General features: G+C 45.0%; 1 protein-coding gene across 4 annotated transcripts in view; it reads right to left on the minus strand.

Annotated features, from left to right (window-relative positions):
• Nucleotides 1-225: 225 nt before the first annotated feature.
• The window catches only part of Hdlbp (high density lipoprotein binding protein), a 79,755-nt gene continuing 55,773 nt past the window's right edge, over nt 226-24,207 (minus strand). For all 4 annotated transcript variants that reach the window (XM_048441946.3, XM_048441947.3, XM_048441948.3 and 1 more), the window contains 20 exons: nt 23,443-23,550; nt 21,938-22,042; nt 21,390-21,468; nt 19,182-19,321; nt 17,965-18,069; nt 17,403-17,516; nt 16,197-16,283; nt 15,938-16,069; nt 13,487-13,705; nt 11,500-11,721; nt 11,199-11,417; nt 10,548-10,686; nt 9,119-9,273; nt 8,350-8,454; nt 7,985-8,119; nt 6,747-6,890; nt 3,560-3,745; nt 2,993-3,109; nt 2,665-2,793; nt 226-2,530 (listed from right to left, as the gene is read on the minus strand). In XM_048441946.3, coding sequence (XP_048297903.1) covers nt 2,444-2,530; nt 2,665-2,793; nt 2,993-3,109; nt 3,560-3,745; nt 6,747-6,890; nt 7,985-8,119; nt 8,350-8,454; nt 9,119-9,273; nt 10,548-10,686; nt 11,199-11,417; nt 11,500-11,721; nt 13,487-13,705; nt 15,938-16,069; nt 16,197-16,283; nt 17,403-17,516; nt 17,965-18,069; nt 19,182-19,321; nt 21,390-21,468; nt 21,938-22,042; nt 23,443-23,550 — 2,727 coding nt within the window. In that variant the 3' untranslated portion in view covers nt 226-2,443. The remainder of the gene's footprint in view (nt 2,531-2,664; nt 2,794-2,992; nt 3,110-3,559; nt 3,746-6,746; nt 6,891-7,984; nt 8,120-8,349; nt 8,455-9,118; nt 9,274-10,547; nt 10,687-11,198; nt 11,418-11,499; nt 11,722-13,486; nt 13,706-15,937; nt 16,070-16,196; nt 16,284-17,402; nt 17,517-17,964; nt 18,070-19,181; nt 19,322-21,389; nt 21,469-21,937; nt 22,043-23,442; nt 23,551-24,207) is intronic.

The raw sequence follows: 24,207 nt of genomic DNA on the forward strand, positions 1-24,207 counted from the left end.
TCAAGCTGCTCTCCAAGCAGAGCTGTCTCAGTTAATAGCTCAGGGGAAGCCACTGACTGGGATGGTTCAAGGTGCAGGAACAGGCAAGAGTTCCCCAGGGAAATCCCACTGAATAGGACAGAATTGCCAGAGAATCTAAAATGGATCAAGGAATTACCCAGGGGCACTGTTACCATTTAGTCACAAGGAGAGAATATTTGATAAAATGAGTCTCATCACACTGCATCTGGTTTTGGGTTTTATTTTAGAATTTATAAAATTCCAGTGTCATCCATATTCATGAGCCTTTACACATGTTTGCATATAATCTCCAAATTCCAAAGTTAAGGCCAAGGGATGGATGTAGCTATGGAAACAGGACATGGAAGACATTCAACAATGAGGAAAGGACACTCCCCACCCCTGCCTAGGCCCCTCAGCAGCTTGGAGGCTGCAGAGAGGTGATCCAGGCACAGTCAATTTCATAGTCCTTATTAACAATCAGAAAAGGAGTGAGACCTGAACAGTGTAGGGCAGGGCTTAGCTACAGCACTTAGCAATAAATGGAGATGTGCAAAATCCTGTGGTGATCATTTCAACTTTACTTTCTGGGGAAGGAGGAGACTGGATGTTGTAGGATGACAGTGAAGATGATGAGGGGGCTGGAAGGGCAGGAGGGAAGCAAGGTGTCCCCAGCCTCATGCAGATGGGAGAAGAGACAGCTCCCGGGAAAGGCAGGGACGCCCTCTCCGTCTCCCCCGCCTGGCCCAAGCTGCCGGTCTACCGGCAAAGCAGATGTTCTTTCCTGTCTCACTATCATTCCTATAATGGGGTACATGTGGGGCTGCTTCATCTACAGGGAACGAAGTTAGACTTGGAGAAGCAATTCTGGATCCACTTAGGAGTTAAGAGTCTACAGGTAGCCAAGCCTGAGTTAGTAAATGGAGAGTGAAAGACTTGGGGAAAGGTGTCACAGTAGAAGTGACAACTAGTTCCCAGGAAAGGCCATGAGATGGGCACAGGTTGGCTTTTCTAGGAACCCAAGTATCTGGGACAGGACATGTTGCTAGTTGATCAGATGACCTAGAGATAAAAGACCTGTCCTCAGTCTCCACAACACAAAAGGGACACTTCTACTGGGGACCACTTTTCCTGGTGAGGGCTGGGGCCGGTAGTCCAAGTTACCTCTTGCACCTGAGAAAAGGCCTCCCTCAGCTAGCAGCACTCTCTGTACTGGGTCCTTTGTTTTCATTGTCTTCCCTTTTAACCCATGCTAAATAACAGCCTCTACTGATGACACTTGCCCTCAAATCTGTCCCTCAGGACTGCATAAAGCATCCAGGTATGCTTGCTAGAGCCTACATGTCAGGCTGGCTGGGAATGAGCACCCTGCTCTGTACCAGCCCCTAAATCATGTGGGTTGAAGGAAAAGCACTAGCTTTTACCCTCCTAAACTCAATGGCAAGCCCAGAATCACCAGAATGTCTAAATCAAGAGAAGAGCTTTGGAGGTGGCACTAGCCCACACATGAGAGTACTATCACACTGGCTGAGGTAGAAAGAAGGCAACTGAACACGAGGTGTCTAGGTGAGGCAAAGAGGCCAAAGGTTGTAGGAAAAGTCGAGCTGTCACTAGCGTCAAGCCCCCTCTCCCACCAAAGAGAAGCCACTCTCTACTTCCCCTTGCCTCCAAAGTCTCTCAAGTCATCCCAGTCCACTGTGACAGTCACAGGGAACCCAGGTGACATACACACAGCCGTGCCTCTAGGGTATATATTCCAGCACACGAGGCTGAAGCTGCAGCAGAAGCCCCTGATGCTTTCAGAACCCAACATGGGTATCATCAGTTCTACCCAGGTCACCCTCTACCTCTCAACCCACTTGATCACCAGGACATCTGACCTCTTTGCTGTCCAAAACCATGCCTTCCTCCTCTCCTGTAGCCTGTGCTAAGCAGATTTTGACAGCTAAAGGTAGTTGACTGCTTTCCACAAGAGGAAGGTCTGGGTGACAGGTGGCGGGCAGGAGGGAGGTGGGAAAAGGAAGAGGGCAAACGTTTTGGCTTTTATAAAGTCAAGGAAATTTATTTCCTGAGGTCATGACACAGGAAGTCAGCTCCTAGCCGCTGGAGCTCTGGTGTGAAGGTCAGAGTGCTGACTACATGCTGGGTGGACCAGGAAGCTGGAGTCTGTGATCACGAAATGCTCGATTACCTTGCTTAGTGTTTCACACAGTGGCGTGCCTGTCCCAGAGCACAGCATCAGGAGCAGACCCTGAGCCTGCTGGGTGCTGACCAGGCCTGGAGAAGCAGCCACACAAGGCCAGCCCACCAGGCTTTGCTGCGAGACCTCGGGGAGGGGGAAGAGCATCAACAATTTACGAGGGTCCAGCTGCTGGGTCAGATTGAGACGAACCATCATGTGGCTGGGTTTGGGCAGCAGGCTGGAAAGGTTTCTTTTTGATCATTATCGTTTGGGACCCCAAGGGAGGGTCTTGGGAGCCACCTGAGCCCCAAAACTGGGAAATTCTTCAGAGCTGCTCATATCAGGAGCCTGTGGGGAGGGAGGACACAACTTTAGTGCCAGCTGGCTCTTGTTGACTTAGTTTCCAAAGTAACTCCACCCATACCCCACTATCCCAGCAGCTGAGCCCATGGGGAACAGGCAATACAGAAGTGCCACCTGACCTTCTCACTGGTGTTGGAGGTCCAGGGAGCATCTCGCACCACAAAGCCTTTGGATGGTGCCTTGGACTCTTCATGTGCTGGGGGCTTCATGTAAACCTGCAGCGCCTCACTGTCCACCACGTCAGCCAGCTGCACGGCAGGGAATGTGGTGTTGGTCAGCTACAGACAGCCAGCTGCCCCTTCTGCTAGATACCACAGGGCACCCACCCACCCACCCACTTGCCCCTGCCCATGGGAGCGTGTGAGGTACTTGGTTGTCACTTGAGGACCATAGCAGGGCCGCTAGCTGGGCTGAGCCGAGCCCGGGCCCCGCCTGCACAGCACTCACGTATTCCTCCTCTAGGTTGAGGATGTGGTCGATAGCTTCCTCCACATTCTCGGGGAGTCCTGTCACAGTGACGCAGTTGGGGTCTGGAGCTCCACTCTGTGGGAAGCGAATGTCCACCTGGAAGAAGAAAAGTCAAAGGGCATTAAAGGGAGGACTCTAGACCAAAGTACCACCATCATACTTCTATTCTTAGTGAATTCAGGAAACTTTTGAGAGTCAGGTTTTAGAATTCTTCACTTGAGGCAGTCACATGCCTCATCCTGCCAGGACCACCTGGTTTCCTGAAGACGTTGTGCCCGACAGTCCTACCTTGCAGAAGAGCATGGCCGACAGCCTGATGGCTCTGCCCTCCTGTGAGCCCTCATTATTGTACTTACCAATGATGTCAGAGTGCAACACTGTCCTACAGCTTGCAGGGGTTCTGATCCTAATACCTTAGAACCAAATACCCATTCCCTCCTAGCTCCGTGTGGTCAGTAGTACAGGTAGGAGTATGCAGGTTGCCAGTGCTCTGGGACAGATGGGCATTCTCAATCTTGTGCTTCAGTTGGCTTTGTCTGGACTTACCTTGAACTCATCCATGATTTTCCGGATGGCTTTGCCTCGGGCACCAATGATGCGGGCATGCACACGGTGGTCCAATGGGACATCCTCAGAAACCATCTGCTCAAGCTCACCCACAATTTTCAAGATAGCATCACGGGCAGCTTCAGTGTTCTTCTCATACCCTGTGATGGTGATTTGATCCTGAGGCTTAAAAAGGAGAATTCAGTCAGAGAAGAGAGTGACTCTTCTGGGACGCCCAGGATCAGCAGTGTGCTGAGTAGGCTGACCTAAAGGAAATGACACATGGCAGGTGTGTGGATGGTGGTTCTTCATCAGACCACATCTTAGGGGAGATAGTCATTCTTTCAGAATAAGGTCAAAACTCATCAGGGTTAAGGGCTGGAAGGATGACTCTGCAATTAAGAGTGCTTGCCATACTTGCAGAGGACCACAGTTCTTAGCCAATTCCCAGCACCCATGTCAGACAGTGCATAACTGCCTGTGACTCTAGCTCCAGGAGATCTGATGCCCTTTTCTGGCTTCTCATGATGACTCATGAGTCCATCCACAAATACACAAGTTAAAAATTAAATCTTGGGGCTGGAGCTATGGCTCACTAGTCAAGAGAGCACACTGCTTTCATAGATGACCTGGGTTTGGTAACCAGCTCCCACAAAGCTACAAATATCACCCACAACTCCAGATCTCTTCTGGTCTCCTTGGGTACTACACATTGGTGAAACATTCAGACATTCAAAAATAATTACGTATTAAAAATGAAATTGTAAGCAAAACAACCACTCAGAGTCAACATCCATTAAGCACTTATTCCTTCCCAAACTCCATAAGGGACATAAAGGAGGGCTAGTGAGAGGGCTCAGTGGATAAAGGTGCTTGCTACCAAATCTGACAACCTGAGTCTGATCCCCAGAACTGAGATGGAAGGATAAAAACCACTCCCTCAAGCTGTTCTCTGATCTCCATGTGTGTGCTGTGGTGTGGGGTGGACACATTTGTATGCACATGTACATACACACATGTACATGTGTGAAATGTTAGAAAAAAATCAAAAAGGACAAGGCTAGGAAGGACACCTGATCATAAAGATGGAGAAGTACCAGTATGTGGCTTCAAGAAAGTAGGCACAAGGCTGAGGACTACTGAGGCAAAGTTCCCAGCTCCTTAACCTTCTGCTTTGGAGGAGTCCAAGACCCTTAGAGTCCTCTCTGCTCACTCAAACCCACCAGCTCAGGTCTCCAGATTCGAGCAACAACATGTAGGAATGAAACAGCAGCAGTGTTTTAATTTCCTGGATAATAGGCCCCAAATAAAAGGACAGAACACAGAGAGACTATACAAGTAACAAATACCTGGAGTTAACATTAGGAGGCAGAAAGATCCAGCCTGGGAGGGAAGCAAGAGATCTAGGAACAAGGGGAGAGGCAGCAGACTAAGAACTTCCTGTCCAGACTAAGGGTAAAGCCAGGCAGTGGATCCAATTTAAGGTTCACCCAAAACAGGCATGCCATGGCCATGGTCAGCACACTCCACAGAATCACTTCTGCAAGTGCAACTCTCACAGGAAAAAGCTGTGGGTTTAAAGAGATTGTGGCTGGTAAAATGGCTCAGTGGGTAAAGGCACTTGCTGCCAAATCCAGTGAGTTCAATCTTAGGGACCTACATGGTAGAAGAAGGAAACAAACTGACACTACAAGTTGTCCTCTGACCTCTACACATATCCTATGGTGTATGTGTGCCCCTATATAAAGAGACGCATCTGCTCTACCCTACTAGGCTCAAAGATTAGTTAAGTCAAAATGGTGAATCAACCCCTAAAAATATTAGTAGTTACAGGGAATCTGATGGGAGATTAGGCATGGTGAGGACAACAAACTATATATTTTTTTGATGATTTATATATACACACACATATAAAATCCGTTGTCCTCACTATGTCCCTCCCACATTTGGGGACATATATATTTGGAGATATTAATATAAAAATATCTCTAAATTGAGGGCTGTAGAGATAACTGAGCTGTTAAGAGCACTGACTGCTTTTCCAGAGGGCCCTAGTTCAATTCCCAGTATGGATATGGCAGCGAATAATAAAGAAGGAAGGACTGAACTCATAGCTGAGGGCAATAAGTAAACTTGGAGGTGAGGTGGAATGGGATGGACTGTGTGCCCACCAGGATGGAACCAAGTGAGGAGGTGAGTTACACTTCACATTCTTTTATGTATAATAGGAAGCTGCGCAGAGCTCATCAGTGACCATGGCAAATGGAATGGGGAATGCAGAGAATCTAGATTGGGCTGGCTTTTATCCTTCAGATTCCAGTAGTTCAATGGAGCCTGGCCACAAAGTCTGGGCACTGGTAGACATAGTGTGTACATGTAGGCACGATGGCCCAAGGAGGAACCAGCTGGAGGTTCAGGGCTTGGCTGTGTGGAGTGCCAAAGTAGGTACAGGGAATTTAAAACTGCTTTATAGCCCAGATAATAATCGAGGAAGCACAAAGCTGACAACTACTAAGCCCTGGTTCATAGCTTGAGCTGAAGTCAGATTCTCACACCATTGTCCCTCTAACCTATCCACTTGTTTCCTACTTGACAAATCACAGACTCTGCCCAAGTATAACTTCCAAGTCAAGCAGGGCATGGTGATGCATGCCTTTAATCCCAGCACTCAGGAGGCAGAGGGAGATGGATCCATGTGATTTCAATGCTAGCCTGTTGTTTTTATCTAAGTTGATAAAGACCCGGAAGTCAGATATTGGGGTGAAAACCTGCTAGATCAGAGAAGCTGAGAAGCAACCAGCTGACCTTCCTTTTTGGCTGGAGACCAGCAAGAGAGCATATCTCCACTTGTCCCAAACCTAAAAGGCCTAAGTTCCTCCCTGTTCTTTTCTGTGCCTCTCTCTATCCATCTTCCTGAGTGCTCCATACTCTCTATGGCTAATTCTTGACAACTAGTCACTGGCTCCACCCCATGATCCAAGGTTAACTTTATTAACAGTCTTGGAGTTTCACAGTGCTATCAAATATCCCACAACATTAGCCTATTCTACATATTGAGTTTCAGGACAGCCAGGGCTACACAGAGACCTTTCTCAAAAATATCATCATCAGCAAAACAAAACCCAGGGTCAACAAGATTCTACGTGCCCAAGTATTCTAGCTACAACCTTTTAGATGGTCATCTTACCTGGTTCCCATCATCTTTATCAGGAAACTGGATGTTCACCTCATGCTCTAAGCGGATCTGGGTGATCACTGCCCCCTTTCTCCCGATAATTTTGGGATGGTATTTGGGGTCTACAGTGACGCTCAGCTTAAAACTCCTTAAAGCCTACAATGAAGTGAGAATGAGGCAGAGGATGGGGGGAGGGGGAGGAGAGGGGATAGGGGGAGCAAAGGGGAGGTGGAGAAAGAGAGAGAGAGCTCATGAGTATGAGCACGTGTACTCAGGTACCATTTCCAGTTTTATTTGTTTGTTTTTTCACAGGTTTCTCAAGGTTGGCCTTGAACTCACACCACCCCTGCTCAGGTCCAGTCTGCTCTTTAAAACATAAGCCAGAAACTCTAATGTGGAGGCCTTTAAGTTAACCCTGGTGGTCCAGAAGAACTAGGTATTGCTTCGCTCCTGCTATAGAACTAGATATCTTGTTCATGCCTCACCTAGTATATAATTGCTTCTGAAGTTCTATTCTTGCTTTCTGATTTATGAACCAGGGATCTGATGAATCAGTTTGAATAAAATCTTCTAAGTCTTTTAGGGCTGGCATATAGTAGAGGCCAAGACATTTTCTGTTTGGAACCATATTTGGGAGATGGGCTAAAGGATCTCCCACAGGGAATGTTAAACAGCCCACCCTGTGCCAATATTTTGTAACTCAGCCATTGAAAATGATCCGTAAGCAGTTTCCTGGAGCCTGTCTGTCCACAGGACAGAGAGATCGTCCAGGACCTCCATAGTCTAAGGCTAGAGATGCACCACAGCAGCCATAATGTGCACAAGCTTCTGAGCTGTGCTACCACAGGACTGCCCCACACATGTGCACTCACACACAACTCTCCCGACAAAGGGTCAGTTCCCCAGAGTGATATTCCATGTTCCCAGACCGCACCCAACTCCCCAGCAGCATGTCTCTCACAACTGTTTACAGATCACCCTGCCAGAGGCACAAGAGCAACTTACTTGTCCCTGAGATGAGGGACTATCTTCTATACTTTCTGTAGTAGCTGATATATCAAAATATTTCTCTTGATTTGGGGAGTAATGGAAACTCTGAGCTTTTAGCCTTTTCATAATAGGACCACCAGATTCTGACAACACAGCAACGAATGAAACCTGGCTTGGCTTCCTGCCCTATTGTCTGAAATAGGCTCTGAACCAGACTGTTTCCTACCCTTGTCCAGGCAGGCAGCCCCATTCTTGCTCACCCGATCTTCCTGCTCAGCCTGTAGCTCCTTTACGCGATCCAGTAACCCTGTCTTAGCCCTGTCCAAATTTGCTGCAAGGCCAGTGATAGCGATGATGTCAGACTGCAGTTCAGGAGCTGGTACATGTATATTCACCTGTCACAACAGAGTCAATGATGTCTAGAGGACCAAGATGGAAAGGGAGTGATGCTCACCTGCCTTGGGGAATTTGAGGGAGACCGGGAGGAAGGACAGTGGTTCACTTCACAAAACAATGGAGGCAGAGGCAATATGGGTTGATGAAAGACAGGAGCACTCAGAGGGCCATGGGTTTTTCTCCAGATAACAGTCCCCACATAGTATAGCACCCAGTGAACATGGTTTACCTCAAACTCATCCATCATCTTACGGATTCCACTTCCTTTCTGCCCAATGATATAACGGTGAAGATCAAAGGGTACCTCTACCTCGATGGTGACTGGAACCAGTGCCTAGAAGGACAATGGCAAAAATTAGGTAGAAATCATGAGCTCCAGACCAACAGTCTACATGGATCTCAATGCTCAATGAAAAGAAAGGACAGGGAGCACAGTCTAGGGTAATGCTGACAGAGAGGATTTACTCTTGTACCTATACTTCAGCATTTAGCAGGCCAAGGCCCACTGGGAAGACACAGTATACTAAGGCCCAACTCCTGACATGCCTCTGTGGTTGTGACAACTTTGCCAAAGCCTGTGTGGGTTGCAAGGGAGTCTCTTGGACAGGTGGATCAGCTGTCTGCACTCCATTCCCACATGTATTGTCTACCACTCCTCAGTCTTTGCTCCTGCATGGCAACTACCACTACCAGTCAACAGATACTGCCATGCAGGCATTGTCTGGACGAGCTCACATTCACCCACTACTAACAAGATCCTTTTACAGACACCATGGCTATGGCCCAAGAGGCTAGGCCCTAACACTACTGTCAGGGAATAAACTATAGAATCCTGAGTCCTGGTGAAAAGAAATAGCCTCCCTGGGCTGTGTGAGCAGCGAAAAAAGGCATAGAGCAAATGCTTGCACTTTTAGGACTGAAATGATAGGATCTACGGTCTGCTGCCACCTGGGCAGAGTTGGAACCATCAAGGAAGAGAAAGAGTGAGGCAAACGCACCTCCAGGGCTTCCTTGGCAGCCTCGCATTTCTCTTTCCGGCCAGAGATGATTATGATGTCACACCTCCTGGGAGAGCCAGGGTCAGTCTCTTTGGTCTCTCTGCCCTCTCCAGCCTCTTCTCCATTTTCTTGGATGGAAGGCTCTACACTGTGAACTAGGAATAAAGGGAAAAGCCTAGTTGACAACTGCAGAGCTATCAATCACATACACTCGTGAGTCACAGGCGTGCAGAGAAGTCCGAATGCTGGGGAGGCTGTGATGCAGCACTCACTACCCAACACTGGTACGTAGAATTCAATTCAAGTGACCTAGCTCTGGACAGGGATTGGCAGGGTTTCAGAGATTTGTGAAAGACAATAAAGAAGAGGCTAAGATAGGCCCACGATAGTTCCTCATGCCAGAAAGGAAAAGCCCCCAAATAAAGGGACGTGTCACTAGGACACACACAAGGTATAAATGCACAGATGATATTATCTTGTAGAATGCCCACATAATATTAACCCATGCATCAAAGTGAGCTAATAGAATAAATACTGAGAGAACCATCAACTGGAATTAAACTAGGAAAGCTCCAAAGACACACAATGAATTATGTAATAGCCATGTGATACTAGACATAATCTTGATGAACATGCCAAGGTTAAGTCAAAGGTTCTTAGGAAACACTCACTGATAAAATAATTGTATAAATGCATACTCAAAGTTAGAACATGTACTGATAATTGAGGGATGGGGGAGGCTAAGAAAACACACTAAGCTCATTATGCTATTCCATACAGTTTTTCCTCTGGTAAGTGTTTCTACACTAAACTGCTGAGAACAGATTGCTCAGCTTTGAAATCCATAGAGCAGTATGGTCGAGATTCCTAATAAGTGGCCTGCATCCTTAGGAAAATGGACTGGACAAATGCCATGGACACCAAGCCAATGACAGAGTATATACACAACAGGCTGCAGGGTGTTTCTAGATTATACAGATCAACAAGGACTCATCAATAGTAGAGCCCACACCCTGTGTTTCACACACGCAAAGGTCAAGTTCACACATGACACTTCGTTGGCAATGGACCACATTTAACTCTTCTTGTCTTCAACCAAAGTCTCTTATTACCAACTACCCAAATAGAACAAGGTAACAAGCATTGTTAGGCTTAAGGCCTTTCTGGAAGAGATATGGGGTACCTTAATGGTACCCCTGGGCGGAGGTAAGAGGCTTGGAGAGGATCTATCTGCAGAGTGTGTGCATATGTGCACATAGGGTTCTTTACGGCTGAACAGACACCTCTCTACTACTCAAGTAGTGTCTAGAAAAGAATGGCTGAAACAAGAGGCAAGAAAGAACCACCAGGATCGACTCATTTGACAGCGCCAAGGGTAGTGATGGTCACCACCAATGTGATCACTAGAGCAAAGCTTAAGTAGACCCACCTGGGTTCTCCTCTCTGTCTGGGAACTTAATTTGAACATTGTAGTCCCTAGTGATCTGCTGAATTCTTGAACCTTTGGGGCCCATGACAGATCGATGGAACTTCTGGGGAATAGCACATTCCACCGTCACTTGAGCTTCCTGAAGGTAGACACAAGAACGAACGAAGGTCAAATACAGGTCATTGTATAGCATTCTCCCTATCCATCTTCCCCACTAGTTCACACCACCTTTTATGAAGGGAACCCCGAGATCCCAGGATGAGTGGATGAAGGGGTACCCCGGGTAGGGGGGCTGGCCTCCTGCAATGGATTCTAGTGAAAAAGATACCCACAACCCACAGCAAGTTTTTATTACACAGACTCATATAAATATAATACCTGCCTTACATACAAGTGTAGCCTCACTGAAGCAAGTTGCCCATGAGACACTGTCTGCTGGTGGGCAGTCACATCAGACATAGCCTTGGACTCAGCAAAGAAGCACCAGGCTGACTATTAGCAGAGGGGGCTAAGGCCTTTCAAGAAAGACTATAAGACATGTAAAGAAGGGGACACTCTCAGGGCAATCTTGGTGACTTCATGTGACCGCTCTATGGATTCCTGGACACACAAAGGTGATCAGAGTCCAATCAGAGCCCCTTGGTTACTCACCAGATCTTCAATGATTTCCTGAATGCGCTTTTTGGCTGCCTCCACACAGTCCTTGGCACCCTTGAGGGTGACTTTATCACTCTGTGTGCCAGAGCGTGGGAAGCTGACCATCACCCCTCCATATTCTTCAGCGATCTCTCGCAAAACCTGACCTCTTCGGATAACAAAATGGCGGTGGTGCTTGGGATCCACCAGCATGTAGTCTTCAACCACATTATCCTGTAGTAAAGAAAGGAACTGAAGAAGACCTACCCTCCTACCACAGCATGAGCAACACTGACAGCTAAGGCCAGCTACTTACCAGGTTCTGGATCAGTGCTTCCAGCTCCTTCTGGGCCTCACGGACAGCATCCTCTTTTCCTATGATTGTGATTAGGTCCTGGTCCTTATCCTCAGCAGCTGGGAATATGATGCGGGCTCCAGTACTGTCACGCACCTTTCGGATTTTACCTCCCCCTTTGCCAATGAGGAATTTGTGATATTCTGGCTTGGCTCGGATGTCCACAGTAAAACTCTTGGTTTGCTGCAGAAATAAACTTCATGTATGTTTGCCTTTCACAGCCTGCCTGGGCCACAGTGTACGAGATCTGAGAACTAGGGTGGCCTCTCCTAATCATCTGCAGTGTCCTGTGTTTTATTAATACCCCACACCCAATAGAATTATCACATCTTACACCTCACACAAGAACACCTAGACAGTCATTTTTCTCCACAGCCATCAGAAAAATACAGAAATAACTTTGGTTCTGTTAGTTATCAGCAATGACTAAACTTCTCCAAGCCATTTGTTAGACACTGGAGGCGTGCTAATGTGTGGTGGCAAACAGACACAGTGCAAGCCATGAGGAGAGCAGGGTTTGCTGGGCCATGGCTTTCTCACTTTTTCATATTCTTCCAGATTAAACACACATCAAGTACTCCAAAGGCCAGCCCCGTTCCTTCCCAGCACCACAGACCAGTACAACAGCCAGTACAACAGCAACTCACCAGCTCAAGCCTGAAGAACCACTAGCCATAAAGGCCACAGCTGAGACAGGGCCCTCAACTCACGGTAGCCTAAAGCCCTTCTTTTGCACCAACAAAGCAGGGCACAACAAAAGCTGGACACTGATCTCTTTACAGGTGTGTGTCTGGCAGAATACAGCCTGCCTGCTTTTGGATATGTCCCCGGGCCTACAGCATGAAGAATATGAGGGAGAAGACTTCACCAAATATCACCATAAACATTGATCACTCCTTGGATAAAGATGTTCAAAATCAACATTATTTAAAAACTAATGTCCCTTCTCACAGACCTGTGAGTTTTACATACAAGACAGAAATGTGCCAAGATATGAGAATTGATAAGCATTTAGTATGTATAAATAATAAATATATTTCTACATGTCAACCACAGAAAATTAAAAATGTTTATTTATAGTATCACTAAAACAGAGATAATAATAGTTGAGTCTATGTAGAAAAACAAAAGATCAGAATAGTCCAAGCAATTTTTTTTCCTGAAACTAACTTTGTAGGCCAGGCTGGCCTTGAACTCACTGTAATCTGCCTGCCTTGCCAAATGCTGGGGTTAAGACATGTGTCTCTTCTGTCTGGCTACCTCAAGCAAATATTGATAAAAAAATTTTTTTTAGAGTGTATGTGTTTGTAGGTTCAACATTGAGTGTTTTCTTTAATTACCCTCTTACTATTACAGCAGTAAGAGAAACTACACTTGAAGGAAGGCGTCCCCATCAGCTGGCATCCTGGCCTGTAAGGCTGGTCATCCCAAACCTGTGGTTCTGTCCAAGTAGAAAGGTCTATATTCAGACCTATGAGATTTTGTTTGCTTTTTTTTTTTCTGAGACAGCTCTCACTATGCACCCCTTATTGGCCTGGAAGTTAGAGATGTGCCTGCCTCTTCCTTCAGACTGCTGGAATTAAAGGCATTAATTACCAGCACACCAGCCCCTGGGAGATTGACAGAAGGACTAATGGGGAGTCTTTGGAAAAGGTGGTAGTTACTAAATTGATGGCAGTGGAAGTTAGAGGACTGTCTCGGTCAAATCTCAAGAACTACAGATAAAAGAACTTTTGAGTTCTCTGGTAAATCATATTTTAGTCCAATCTGAGATGTTAATTGCTTCCCCTTAACCCACCACCTTAATGATTCAGTACCTACCTTCTAATCTCGTATGTGAGGGCATTTGTACACATAGTGCCTATTATAAAGTTGTTTTCTGACCCGCCACAAGGAAGAACACTTAAGACTGTCCAGACTGACAAAGGGAGCGTCAGCAGTGACTCACCTTCTCCTCAGCCAGATGCAGGAGCTGCTTCTTGGCCTTCTCTACATCTGAGGACGGACCCCTGATGACAACAGTGTCACTTCCAGAACCCTCCACAGGAAAGTGAATGTGGACTCCACCACATTCCTCCATGATGGAGCGGATCAGACGGCCCTTTGTGCCAATCAGAGAGTTGTGAAGCTTGGCAGGGATTGAGACCTCCACCTCAGCTATGTTGGCCTGAAATCAAATCCAACAGTAAGAGGAAGTTATAATTTGTGTGGTGAGAAAAGCCCACAAGAAAAGAATGTAGCTCCAGCTTGAGGGTGTTTGAAGAAACAGGATGGCATGCTGGGTGTAGGCCAGCAGGAAGGCATGAAGAGAATAGGAAGCCATGACTTTAGACTATGCAATGCTGGACCTGTTGCTTTAGTCAATTCTGCAGGTGGCTGGCAGATAGATGAATGTCTTGAGACAAATTTTCTTATTAAAACCAAGATACTGGTGATGAGAAACAGGCAAGCTGAGTCACAAGAAGTGAGGAAACAGGTATCAGCTGGGGATGAGGCCGTTTGACTACACAGACCAGAATCTAAAGGGGGAAGCATGGATAAAAACCCTGAGAAAGAGGCCACTCAAATACTGGTCTACATACACATTACCCTGGGTAGACAAGGAACCTAGGACTGGAAGGGATGGTGCCTGTATCCCAATCATAGCCAGAGCACCACCTTCAGTAGATGACATGGTGCTGAGTTTCTGGAAGACTATCACAGTACTCAATGCGTCTAACCTCAGCAGAAGGTACTTGGACATAAACTAGATACAGTCAGGTGTGATATTGTCTAACAACCCAAAAGGAGTAAATGGTTTCCTAGTACTCAAAGTTCAAAAGTATATGAAATCTTGCAACAATGAGTAGACACTAATTTGACTTATGGGGATGTGTTGTATAATGATTTCTGAATTAATCTCTCTAGGCTGGGTGTAGTGGCACATAACTTTCATCCCAAGTAGAGGCAGTGGATCTCTGTTGAGTTCCAGGCCAAGCAAGGCTAAGTAGTCAGACTCAGTTTACAAACAAAAACAAGTTCTCTCCTGGAGAAGGTGCCAGTCTCAGCAAGTAAATTTATTAAGTTCAGGAATTAAAAAACCCTCCAAAGTCTTGGAAAGGTCTTGAAACTTACAAGATTCACAATGACCCTTTCTACAGTTATACATGAAGTAATAATTGCAGAGAGAGGAAGTTTCCAACTGTCTAAGATGTCTCCAAGTGGTACATTGAGGTTCAGGAATGATGCTCTCACATGAGGTCACCCATGTAGCTGTAAGTAACCTCTCATCTATGTTCTGTAAAATGACCAATAAACTCACTGGGTTACCAAATTGGACTTTGGTGCACTGGTTACTCTGATGTGTTGTTCGCGCTCTATCTAGTATGAAAAGACATTCACTTAGGTCTCCCTAGGAGAAACCACACAATAAGATGATTCCAGGAGTGCACACCAAACTGCACATGAAAACATTCCTAATTTATAGCATGTTAATTTTTAAAAAGGTAAACAAAATTCAGTGGGCACTTTGAGATACAGTTTGCTTTCCTTTTAAAAATCCTTGTGTATGTGTCTGAGGACAATCTTGGGTGTATCATCCTCATCTTTCCCCCTGTATGAGACAGGGCCTCTTTTTATCTACTACATATGTTAAGTCTATCAGATTCTGGGGATTCTCTTGTCTTCAGTTCCCATATCTACGTATGTCCACACACTGCAATCACAGACATATACTACTGAGCCTGGCTTCAATACGATTTCTGACATTCATGCCCTCAAGTTTGCTCACTGAGTCCTTTATCCACTGAGCCATCTCTCCAGTTCCGGAAATGATATTCAAGTGGCATAAAAATTAACAAAAGGAAAATGTCTATGCAGGGTGGTGGTGATGTTGGTACACCTTTAATCCCAGCACTCTGGAGGCAGAGGCAGGTGGATCTCTTAGTTTGAAGCCAGCCTGGTCTACCAAGTGAATTCCAAGACAGCCAGGGCTAGACAGAGAAACCTGTCTCAAAAAACCAAATCTAGGAACTGGAGAGATGGCTCAGCGGTTAAGAGCATTGCCTGTTCTTCCAAAGGTCCTGAGTTCAATTCCCAGCAACCACATGGTGGCTCACAACCATCTGTAATGAGGTCTGGTGCCTTCTTCTGGTCTGTAGGCATACGTATAGGCAGAATATTGTACACATAATAAATAAATAAATTCATTAAAAAAACAAAAAACCAAATCCACTAAAGTAACACTGGGCCAAATACGAGGACAAATGGCACCATTGTTGTACTGCTAAGTAAATAAGAATTAAACAGAAGTAGAGAGTTGCTGATCACATGATTAACACTTTCCAGGTATAAAACTGAGCCCAGATTTTACAACACAGGAAATGGATAAGGAGTTCCACCAAGAAATATCTTCCATTACCAGGTCTTTCTGGATAGACAGAATCCGGCTCCGGGCAGCTTCACAGTTGGCTCTCTTGCCAGTGATGACAATGGTCTCAGAGTTGCTGTTCTCTGCAGGAAGGTCAATCTTGGTGTTGCTTTCTTCACGAATCTAAAGGAGATGTACATAAGAGAAACAGTTTTCCTATAGTAGACACACGAGCACAGGGTTGGGAAGGAAGGTCAGTCCCTCCTTTTAATCCAGAAAGGTTTTAGGGCGGGCAAGATGAATTGATTACCTTTTTAATGTTCGCGCCTCCTTTCCCAATGATATTCTTGTGAAACTGTTTGAAGATTGGTACAGAAATTGAATAGCTATTTTCCACCTTAAAGACAAGAGAATGGCACAATAACTATTCATGTCAGACAGAGGATGAAGTCTCCCATTTATCCCACAAAACTACAGGAACTCAAGTACATACTGTTGGCAAACAGAAACTGCCTACTACTCCCCCACCACCTACTTAAGGATAAGGATAATTAGATAAACTGTCCATCACCCAATTAACTTGGCATATCAATTTACAGAAAGTCCCTTTATACAGTGGCAGTCCAAAGACTAGCTCTTCAATATATTACAAGTCTGTCTATATAGCTCCAACAACAACTGATGTCAAGGCTTGTCAGCCCTGGTATCCTAAGAAGCATAGCACCTAGTAGCATCACGGCAGTAGTTCAGTGGTAACTCTCAGGAGAGACAGAAACTACAACGGAACCCCTCATGTGACCATCAATCCCCTTGTCATATTTTCTAAACCTTTCAGCTTATTGTATTTTTACAATTATTTTTTAATTTATTTATTTTTATTTTATGTGCATTAGTGCTTTCCCATAGGCAATCAGGTCCCCTGGAATTACAGAAACTGGAATTACAGACAGTTGTGAGCTGCCATATGGGTGCTGGGAATTGAACCTGGGTCCTCTGGAAGAGCTCAGTGTTCTTAACCACTGAGCCATCCCTCCAGGCCCTTTAATTATGTTTTTCCCTCTCTCATTTTGGAGTCAGGATCTTAATATGTAGCCAGTATGGCCTTGAAATCAAGATCCTCCTGACTCTACTTCTGAAAGCTAGGATTACAGATAGGTTCAATTATAGCTCCCTTTCCAGTTCAATTTTTGAGGAAGCAGTTAATTCAGTAAATTACTCCCTCTTTACCTATGTTATCTCTTTCCTTACAAGATGGGAGCAGGTCCTCTGAGTATTTGAAGATCCCCTCAAGAAAAATATATATAGGGAGATATGGAAAACTAGCATCTTCCACTTTAATTCCACCACAAACAAGCAGATAATTTCCAACAGTAAAAACTAAACACCAAGGCACTGGGAGAGGTGCTACCAACACTTTGTTCCAAGCCCCCGACACAGCAGACCACCCCTAAGGCAGAACTGCAGGAATTGTGAGAGTCCTGCTCCCCAACCCCAGAGGGCACATAAAGTCACCTACCAGGTCCGCAACCATCTTTTGCATGTACTTAGTGCATTTTTCCACCTCGTTCTTGGGGCCTCTGAGTTGTACAATATCACTCTTTTGTGCTGGGTCTGGAAAGTTGATGATAACCTAAAACAAATCACCAGGAGACAGTGTACAATTATTGTAATACTAAACTTTGGGGACAGCAAGATGGATCAGTGGGGAAGAGTGCTTGCCACCAAGGCTGATGACCTGAGTTGAAAACTCACATAGAAGAGAACTAACTCCTGAAAGTTGTCCCTGACCTCAAACTAGATATCCACTGTGGTGTGTATGCCTATAAGCGTCTATGTTTTTAAAGTGAAATACTGACAATTCCTTAAGCAAAAGTTATTTTCACTCCTAGAAGTCAGAGAATGCTTCTGGGGTTGGCAGTGTAGTTCAGAGGCAGAACACTTACTTGACTGCACAAGGCTCTAGGGGTTTGATTCCCAAATAACAAGAAAACAAAAAATAAGCAAACAAACAAAAATCAAAAATCAAAACAAAAACCAAACGTGAAAAAGAAGGGAGAGTGCTTTGGGGAAAGCGTTACCTCTGGGAATTTGTCACGAATTTCACGAATCCGTTCACCTTTCTGCCCAATGATTGTGCGATGAAATCTTTGCTCAATGATTAGATCCTTGGTACGCTCATTTTCCTAAAATATAATTAAAGTGGATGAAGCCATTAATCACAAGAGGCTACTACTAACGTCTCAAAGACCATGAGGTGGTGCCCGGGTAGTTGTCTGCAGCAGCCTCCAGAAACAACATGTCTGTAGGAGTGCCTATTCCAGGATACCTGCTTAATCTTTCAAATTATGTTATGCTGGTGTTATGATCTATCTTCCTGAACATAGTACAGTTAAAGAATGGACTACAGGGCTGGTCCTTCAGCCCTGAGTGTAGTCACAGTAGCACTAATCCCTAAACTGAGCCTGAAGCACGTGTTTCCACCAGAACTGCAACATCCCACATAGCAGGGAAGCATTCCTTGAGTACAATGGACTTAGACCACATTCCCTACATGGATAGTTAGGAAAGAATGCCTTATCATAGGTTACTGAATCCACACCAGTCTCAGTGTCCTCTACTGCCCACAAGAAAGAACAGCAGGCAGTGATGGAATACAGGAAGAACACCGTCAGCCTCTAAAAATTTTCAGGAATTCTGGAGGATCTGATGACAGTGATTCAAGAATAGGCAGAACACACTCCAGGGCAAGGTTCGCAAGGCAGGAGGCAAGGATGCCAACAGCAGACCCTGGCCTGGAGACTGAGCCCAGGGATGTTAGAGGACAGCCAAAGGCTAGACCTCACCTTGGGTTACAGGAACTAAAGAACCACTCCCCATAAAACATTTCTTCCAATTTGAGGTTTTGAGTGTGGGAACTAGGATAAGAACATGAACTGGGACCAACACACAATAGACATAGTTATTAGGTCTTTATCAACCTTTTTGGGACTCTTAAAGATTGCCAGTAACTTGCATGTGCAGCCAGTCAGGAATCACTGAAGCATGATCCTCATCACTGGATGTCTCAGGCCCACAGAGAGTGAGACTGCAGTGACGTTCAAGTCTAGAAACCACAGCCAGGCACATAGGACCTCTGTTCTCTAACACTCCACTCAGGGGTCAAGAGACACAAGCGTTGCTGGTGATCTGGGGAGGACAGCAGAGCATGGCTCCAGGACCCACAATACTTTTCCTTAGTGGCAGCCAACAGGCAAAAGTCAGCACCTCTTGGGCATGGTCTGGATGCTTAGCTTACCATTCGAGAGGCGAGCTCAAGCAGCTCCCGCTTGGCCTGCTGCACGCCCTGTGGATCTCCCTCAATCCGGATCAGGTTACTCTTCTCGCTGTCAGGCGGGATGCGCACAGACACCTTGTACTGGTCTTTGATTCTGTTGACTTAAGACAAAAAGAAATACAAACACATCTTCAACACAAAAAGGTATGGTGGCCTACTAATGACCAACAACCAAGAGAATAAGGATTAAGCTTCAATATGCTAATGAGCCATTCCCATTAATTAAAATTTGCAGTGTCTAAAAAACAAAAGCAAACCACAAAAAAACCTGGTTGAGCTCTCTATCAGATTGCAAAGTTTCTATGGCACTGTCTTCCAGCCTTGAATAGAAGCTCCAACTGTCATAAGAGCTTCAAATTAATGATGACCAGTGTTAATTAGTATGAAACACAGCTGGTCTTGAGTATACATATGGTCTTAGACTATCTAAATTATCACAGGTACTACTAATATGCAAGTAATTTTGGAAACTACAATTCAGGTAGTAAATTACATTTTTTAAAGAAGGACATAGTCACTGAAGGGACCTGATTTGCCCCGGCAAAGTCAGAGTCTCATTAAATAGTCCTGATTGGCCTCCAACTCAGAGATCTATCTGCCTCTGTCTCCTGAGTGTACCACCATACTAGGGCCATTTAATTTAGGGTCCCTCAAGGAATCATGGGTTTGGGGGTAATGTGCTAGGAGACTAAACCTTTAGCAGAACAGAGTTGTTTGGCAAAATTTGCAAAAATCTTCCATCATGTTCTTTGGACAGAACATGGTAATCCTATTCAAGACCTGTCCACTACACAGTCAGAAAAACCAAAGTCCAAAATGAGCTCCACAGACAGGATATGATCAGAGAAAGTAATCTGGTAGGGACTGATGTGGCCAGCTGCTCCAGGTTAAATTCAAGAATAAGAGATGGGGTGGGTTGGGGAAATAAGTAGCATATTTCAGAAAATAGAAGAAAATGAAGGTTTCTAACTGGTAGACTATAGTTCTTTGACCATGCTACAGATCTGTGACTCCTAGTAAGCAGAAATCAATCTCAGAAGTATATGATTGTACTTTTTTGTATCTATTTCTATTAAGTAAACTCTACAGTCAACTAAAACAAAAAGCAAAACCATAAAAGCAAGTTCCTGGTGTGTACATACAAGATTCAAGCTGTATGTGAAATAGTGCCAACTGAGGTCATTCAGCTGGGGAATTAACACTGTCATGAAAACGGCACAGAATAGAAAGTACCAAAGAGAATGCATCATTCACCCATCACTGGAGCAGAGAGGCTTATATTTAAACAACAAAAACATAATAAATGGGTCCAAGTAAAAATGAAATGCAAAAGGATTTGTTGAACCCCTGTAGCATGGAGTTGTTTTAAGAATATGAAAACATGTGTTATAAGTACAGTCATACAGAAAAGATGGATTAAAAAAAGGAGCTGAGTGGTGACATGCACTATAATCCCGGCTCTCAGGACCCTGATATAGATATCCTATCTGGGGGTAGAGGATTCTTTGGCCTAGTACTTTCAAGGGCCTAGATTTAATTTCTAGCACTCAACCTATCAATCTTTTGGGGTGTGTGTGTGGCTCACTTTGACACTTTACTAAGGTTTCTCTGTAGCTTTGGAGCCTGTCAGGAACTGAAACTAGCTCTTGTAGACCAGGCTGGTCTTGAACTCAACAGAGGTTCACCTGCCTCTGCTGGGATTAAAGGTGTGTGCCCCCACACCTTTAATGTTGGTCAGTGCATTCTTGTGCTATTCCTGTAATCTCAATCAACAAAAACCCCTGACCTTGAAGGCTGGGTGGTGGTGGCAACATGCCTTAAAAGCAGGGGCAGGGTCTAAGAGTTCCAGGACAGTCTAGAGTCCCACAAACACTGGTGGGCTAAGTAAAGCAGACTGGATGAAAAAGTAAAAATATAATCTCTAGCTAGAGAGGGCTGATTCCTGAAAGTGACAATTTATCTTGGGCAAAAGGGAAAGGCAGTCTCTTTAGGAAGATGTACGAAGCTGCAGAATCAAATTTCTATTCACAGCAGCACCCAGCCTGGCCTATTCACCCAGCATCCAGGAGGCTAACGCAGGAAAACCACGAGGGTCCTCAGCATTTGAGGTTCTCCTTCACAGGGCTTCAGTGTATTAGAGCCCTGCCACCACCCATCAGCTTTACTCACTGTTGGCTCCACTCTTTCCAATGAGGTGTCTGTGAAATTTATGGTCAATGTTGATTTCTACATAGTCCATCCGATTAATCTGCAAGGGAAGCATAAAGTTAAACAGATGAATGCTTCTCGCTTCTTGCCCTTTCTTCTCCCCTTTTCTCTCTTTTTTGTTTTTTTTTGAGATAAAGTTTCTCTATGTAGCCCTGGATGTCCTGGAACTCTTTATGTAGACCAGGCCAGCATCCAACTCCACAGAGACCCATCTGTCCCCACCCTGGCGTGTACCACCATGTACCCAGCAAGACTTGTCCTATCTTAACAACCAAGAATTGCTGCAAGATTATCCCTGTCACCCTCAAAGGTCCCAACCTCAAAATAGTTTTTTTTTTTACCCATGGGACCTCATTCATCTTGTGTTTCAGAACCTATTATACACACAACAAACAAGGCTACTCTTCCGTCACCATGACAGCCGTGTAAGTCCTGAATGGCAAGACTTCTACCTGTGTCTCCACCCTACCAGACAAAGCCTTCCCTGTAACCAGCAATGTTCTACTTACCAGGTCTTTGACCATTCCTTCAATCTGTTCTTGGGCTACACTCACATCCTCCGTGGGGCCCTCCAGGGTGATCTTGTCCTCACCTTCTGTGAACTCAATGTGAACCTACCAGACCAAAATGAGGAAATGAATGGCCAAGGCCAAATAACACAGTTGCTGTGTACTGCACAGGTAGTAAGGGGCTCATCCACCAACACAAAGAACTGAAATGAAGGGTTGAAGGATGGCACTATACATCATGGCCCAAGCTCTGATATACCTTCTTTTTGCTGAGACTAGGAGCTGGGAAGCCCTTCACAGTGTGCTTGCCCTCAGTATGTACAGACATCACCACTGTTCATGTTCTCAGGAATTGTTTTCCTTTTTGGAAGGCAGACTTCACTTTGATTGTATAAAGAGAAAAAGATGGCAAAGACAGTATCTGTTTGTTTTCTTTTCTTTATTTTTGTGTATAAACCCATGTGAGTATATGTCTGTAGAGACCTGAAGCAGATGTCAGGAATCATCCTCGATGATTCCTCCACCTTACTCAAGAGGCAGGGTCTCTCAATGAAACCCAGAGCTTGCTCTGAGGATCCTGTTTCTACCTTCTGAGACTAGAATTATAGGTACTGCTGCCATGCCTAGTTGGCGTGTATAAGAATTCTGAGGATCCACATTCTTGTCTTCATACTTTCTCAGCAAATGTCTTAATGGCTAAGATATTTACTCAGCTCAAGGACAAAAGTTCTGAAAACAAAGTGATCGAGTAAAACTCACTTATCACTCGAGCAGGTCAGTATCTTGTGCTGTTTGTAACACACAAAGGGTAAGATAGTTGGAAAGGGGGAGCAGTCTGCCTACATCTAAGTAAATCATTAGTAATTCTCAGGCTAGAAAAATTGAAATGACAGGTAAGGTAAACAGTACTCATGTCAATAGACTAGGAATAAAGCTCTCTGCTGTCTCTTGGTAAGGACAACAGTATAAGACAGATGATGACACACTTAAGTCCCTTTCCAAGTGTCGCTCTTCAAATCATTATGAAATCATAACCTATTAATGAAAAACCATCTCTTGCTGTAGGAATTCCTACAGTCAGTAGCCTTTAAGTTACCAGCCCGCTTGGGCATGGCCTCTTATATATGCTGATGTAAGCGCACATTTGCGCTCTTCCAGCGGTGTGATTCTGTTCCGGTTCCTGTTCCCTGTACGTGCAGCGGATAGTGATCTGTGAGTCTACCCCAAATAAATAATCCTTTATTATACTTAGTTCTGAGCTAGTGTAGGATTTCTTTTTAGTGCCCTTCTTCAGTGTCTGGTTATGAAGATGGGAAAATGATACATATACCTTAAGACATTTGTTATGCTCTCCTATAATAGTTATTAGTGGAAGCTGACTGTATCAACACGGTAACTGAAGCTTGATATTGTTCTATAGTCTTCAAAGCATCCACAGGACAAATAGCAAAAACAAAACCATGACAGGCAGTTTCAAAATACCAGTTTTAAAAATGTTTCCCTACCTTTGGCATTTGCTGAGTGATTTTGGCCAGGTTCTGCCCTTTCTTACCAATGATGAAACGGTGAAGCCAGGAAGGGGCAGAGACTGAGGAAACGGTAAAACTGTTGGCCTACGACAAAAACAGAAAAAGTTATGGGTCCGTAGACTTTATGTTAAAACAAAGGTCAAATCAGGTGTGATGGTGCATTCCCTTAATCCTAGCAGTGAAGACACCGAGGAAGGGAGATGTTTTAAGAATTTTAGCCTGGTCTAACAGTCAGACCTTATTTAAAAACAAAAAGTTGCCAAGAGGTGATGGCAAATGCCTTTAATTCCAGCGCTAGGGAGGCAGAGGCAGGGATCTATGGGAGTTCAAGGTCAGCCTGGTCTACAGAGCAAGTTCCAGGACAGGCTCCAAAACTATCAAATTGCTCATGTAAAAAGTACAGAGGTGGGGTTGGGGACACAGCTCAGTCAGGGGTACTAGTTGGGTGAGCACAGGGACCTATTTTGGTCCCAAGAGATAGACAGGGTAATGCATGTTTGTAATCATACTAGTAGAATCGTGGAAGTAAAGACTCTGGGGCTTGTGTCACTTGCTAGCCCAGCCCACTTGGACGTTCTATGCCAACAGACTGTCTCACCTCCTGAGTGATGACCCCAAGACAGTCTTCTGGCCTCTACAAACACGCATGTACTAGCACACACACATACATTTGCATATGAACACACACAAAGAATTCAGTGGTGAGTGTCTCTAACCCCCCCCCCCCCAATTTGGCACATT

This window comes from Myodes glareolus, chromosome 1 (genome assembly GCF_982192425.1).
Source record: "Myodes glareolus chromosome 1, mMyoGla1.1, whole genome shotgun sequence".
Taxonomy (NCBI): domain Eukaryota; kingdom Metazoa; phylum Chordata; class Mammalia; order Rodentia; family Cricetidae; genus Myodes; species Myodes glareolus.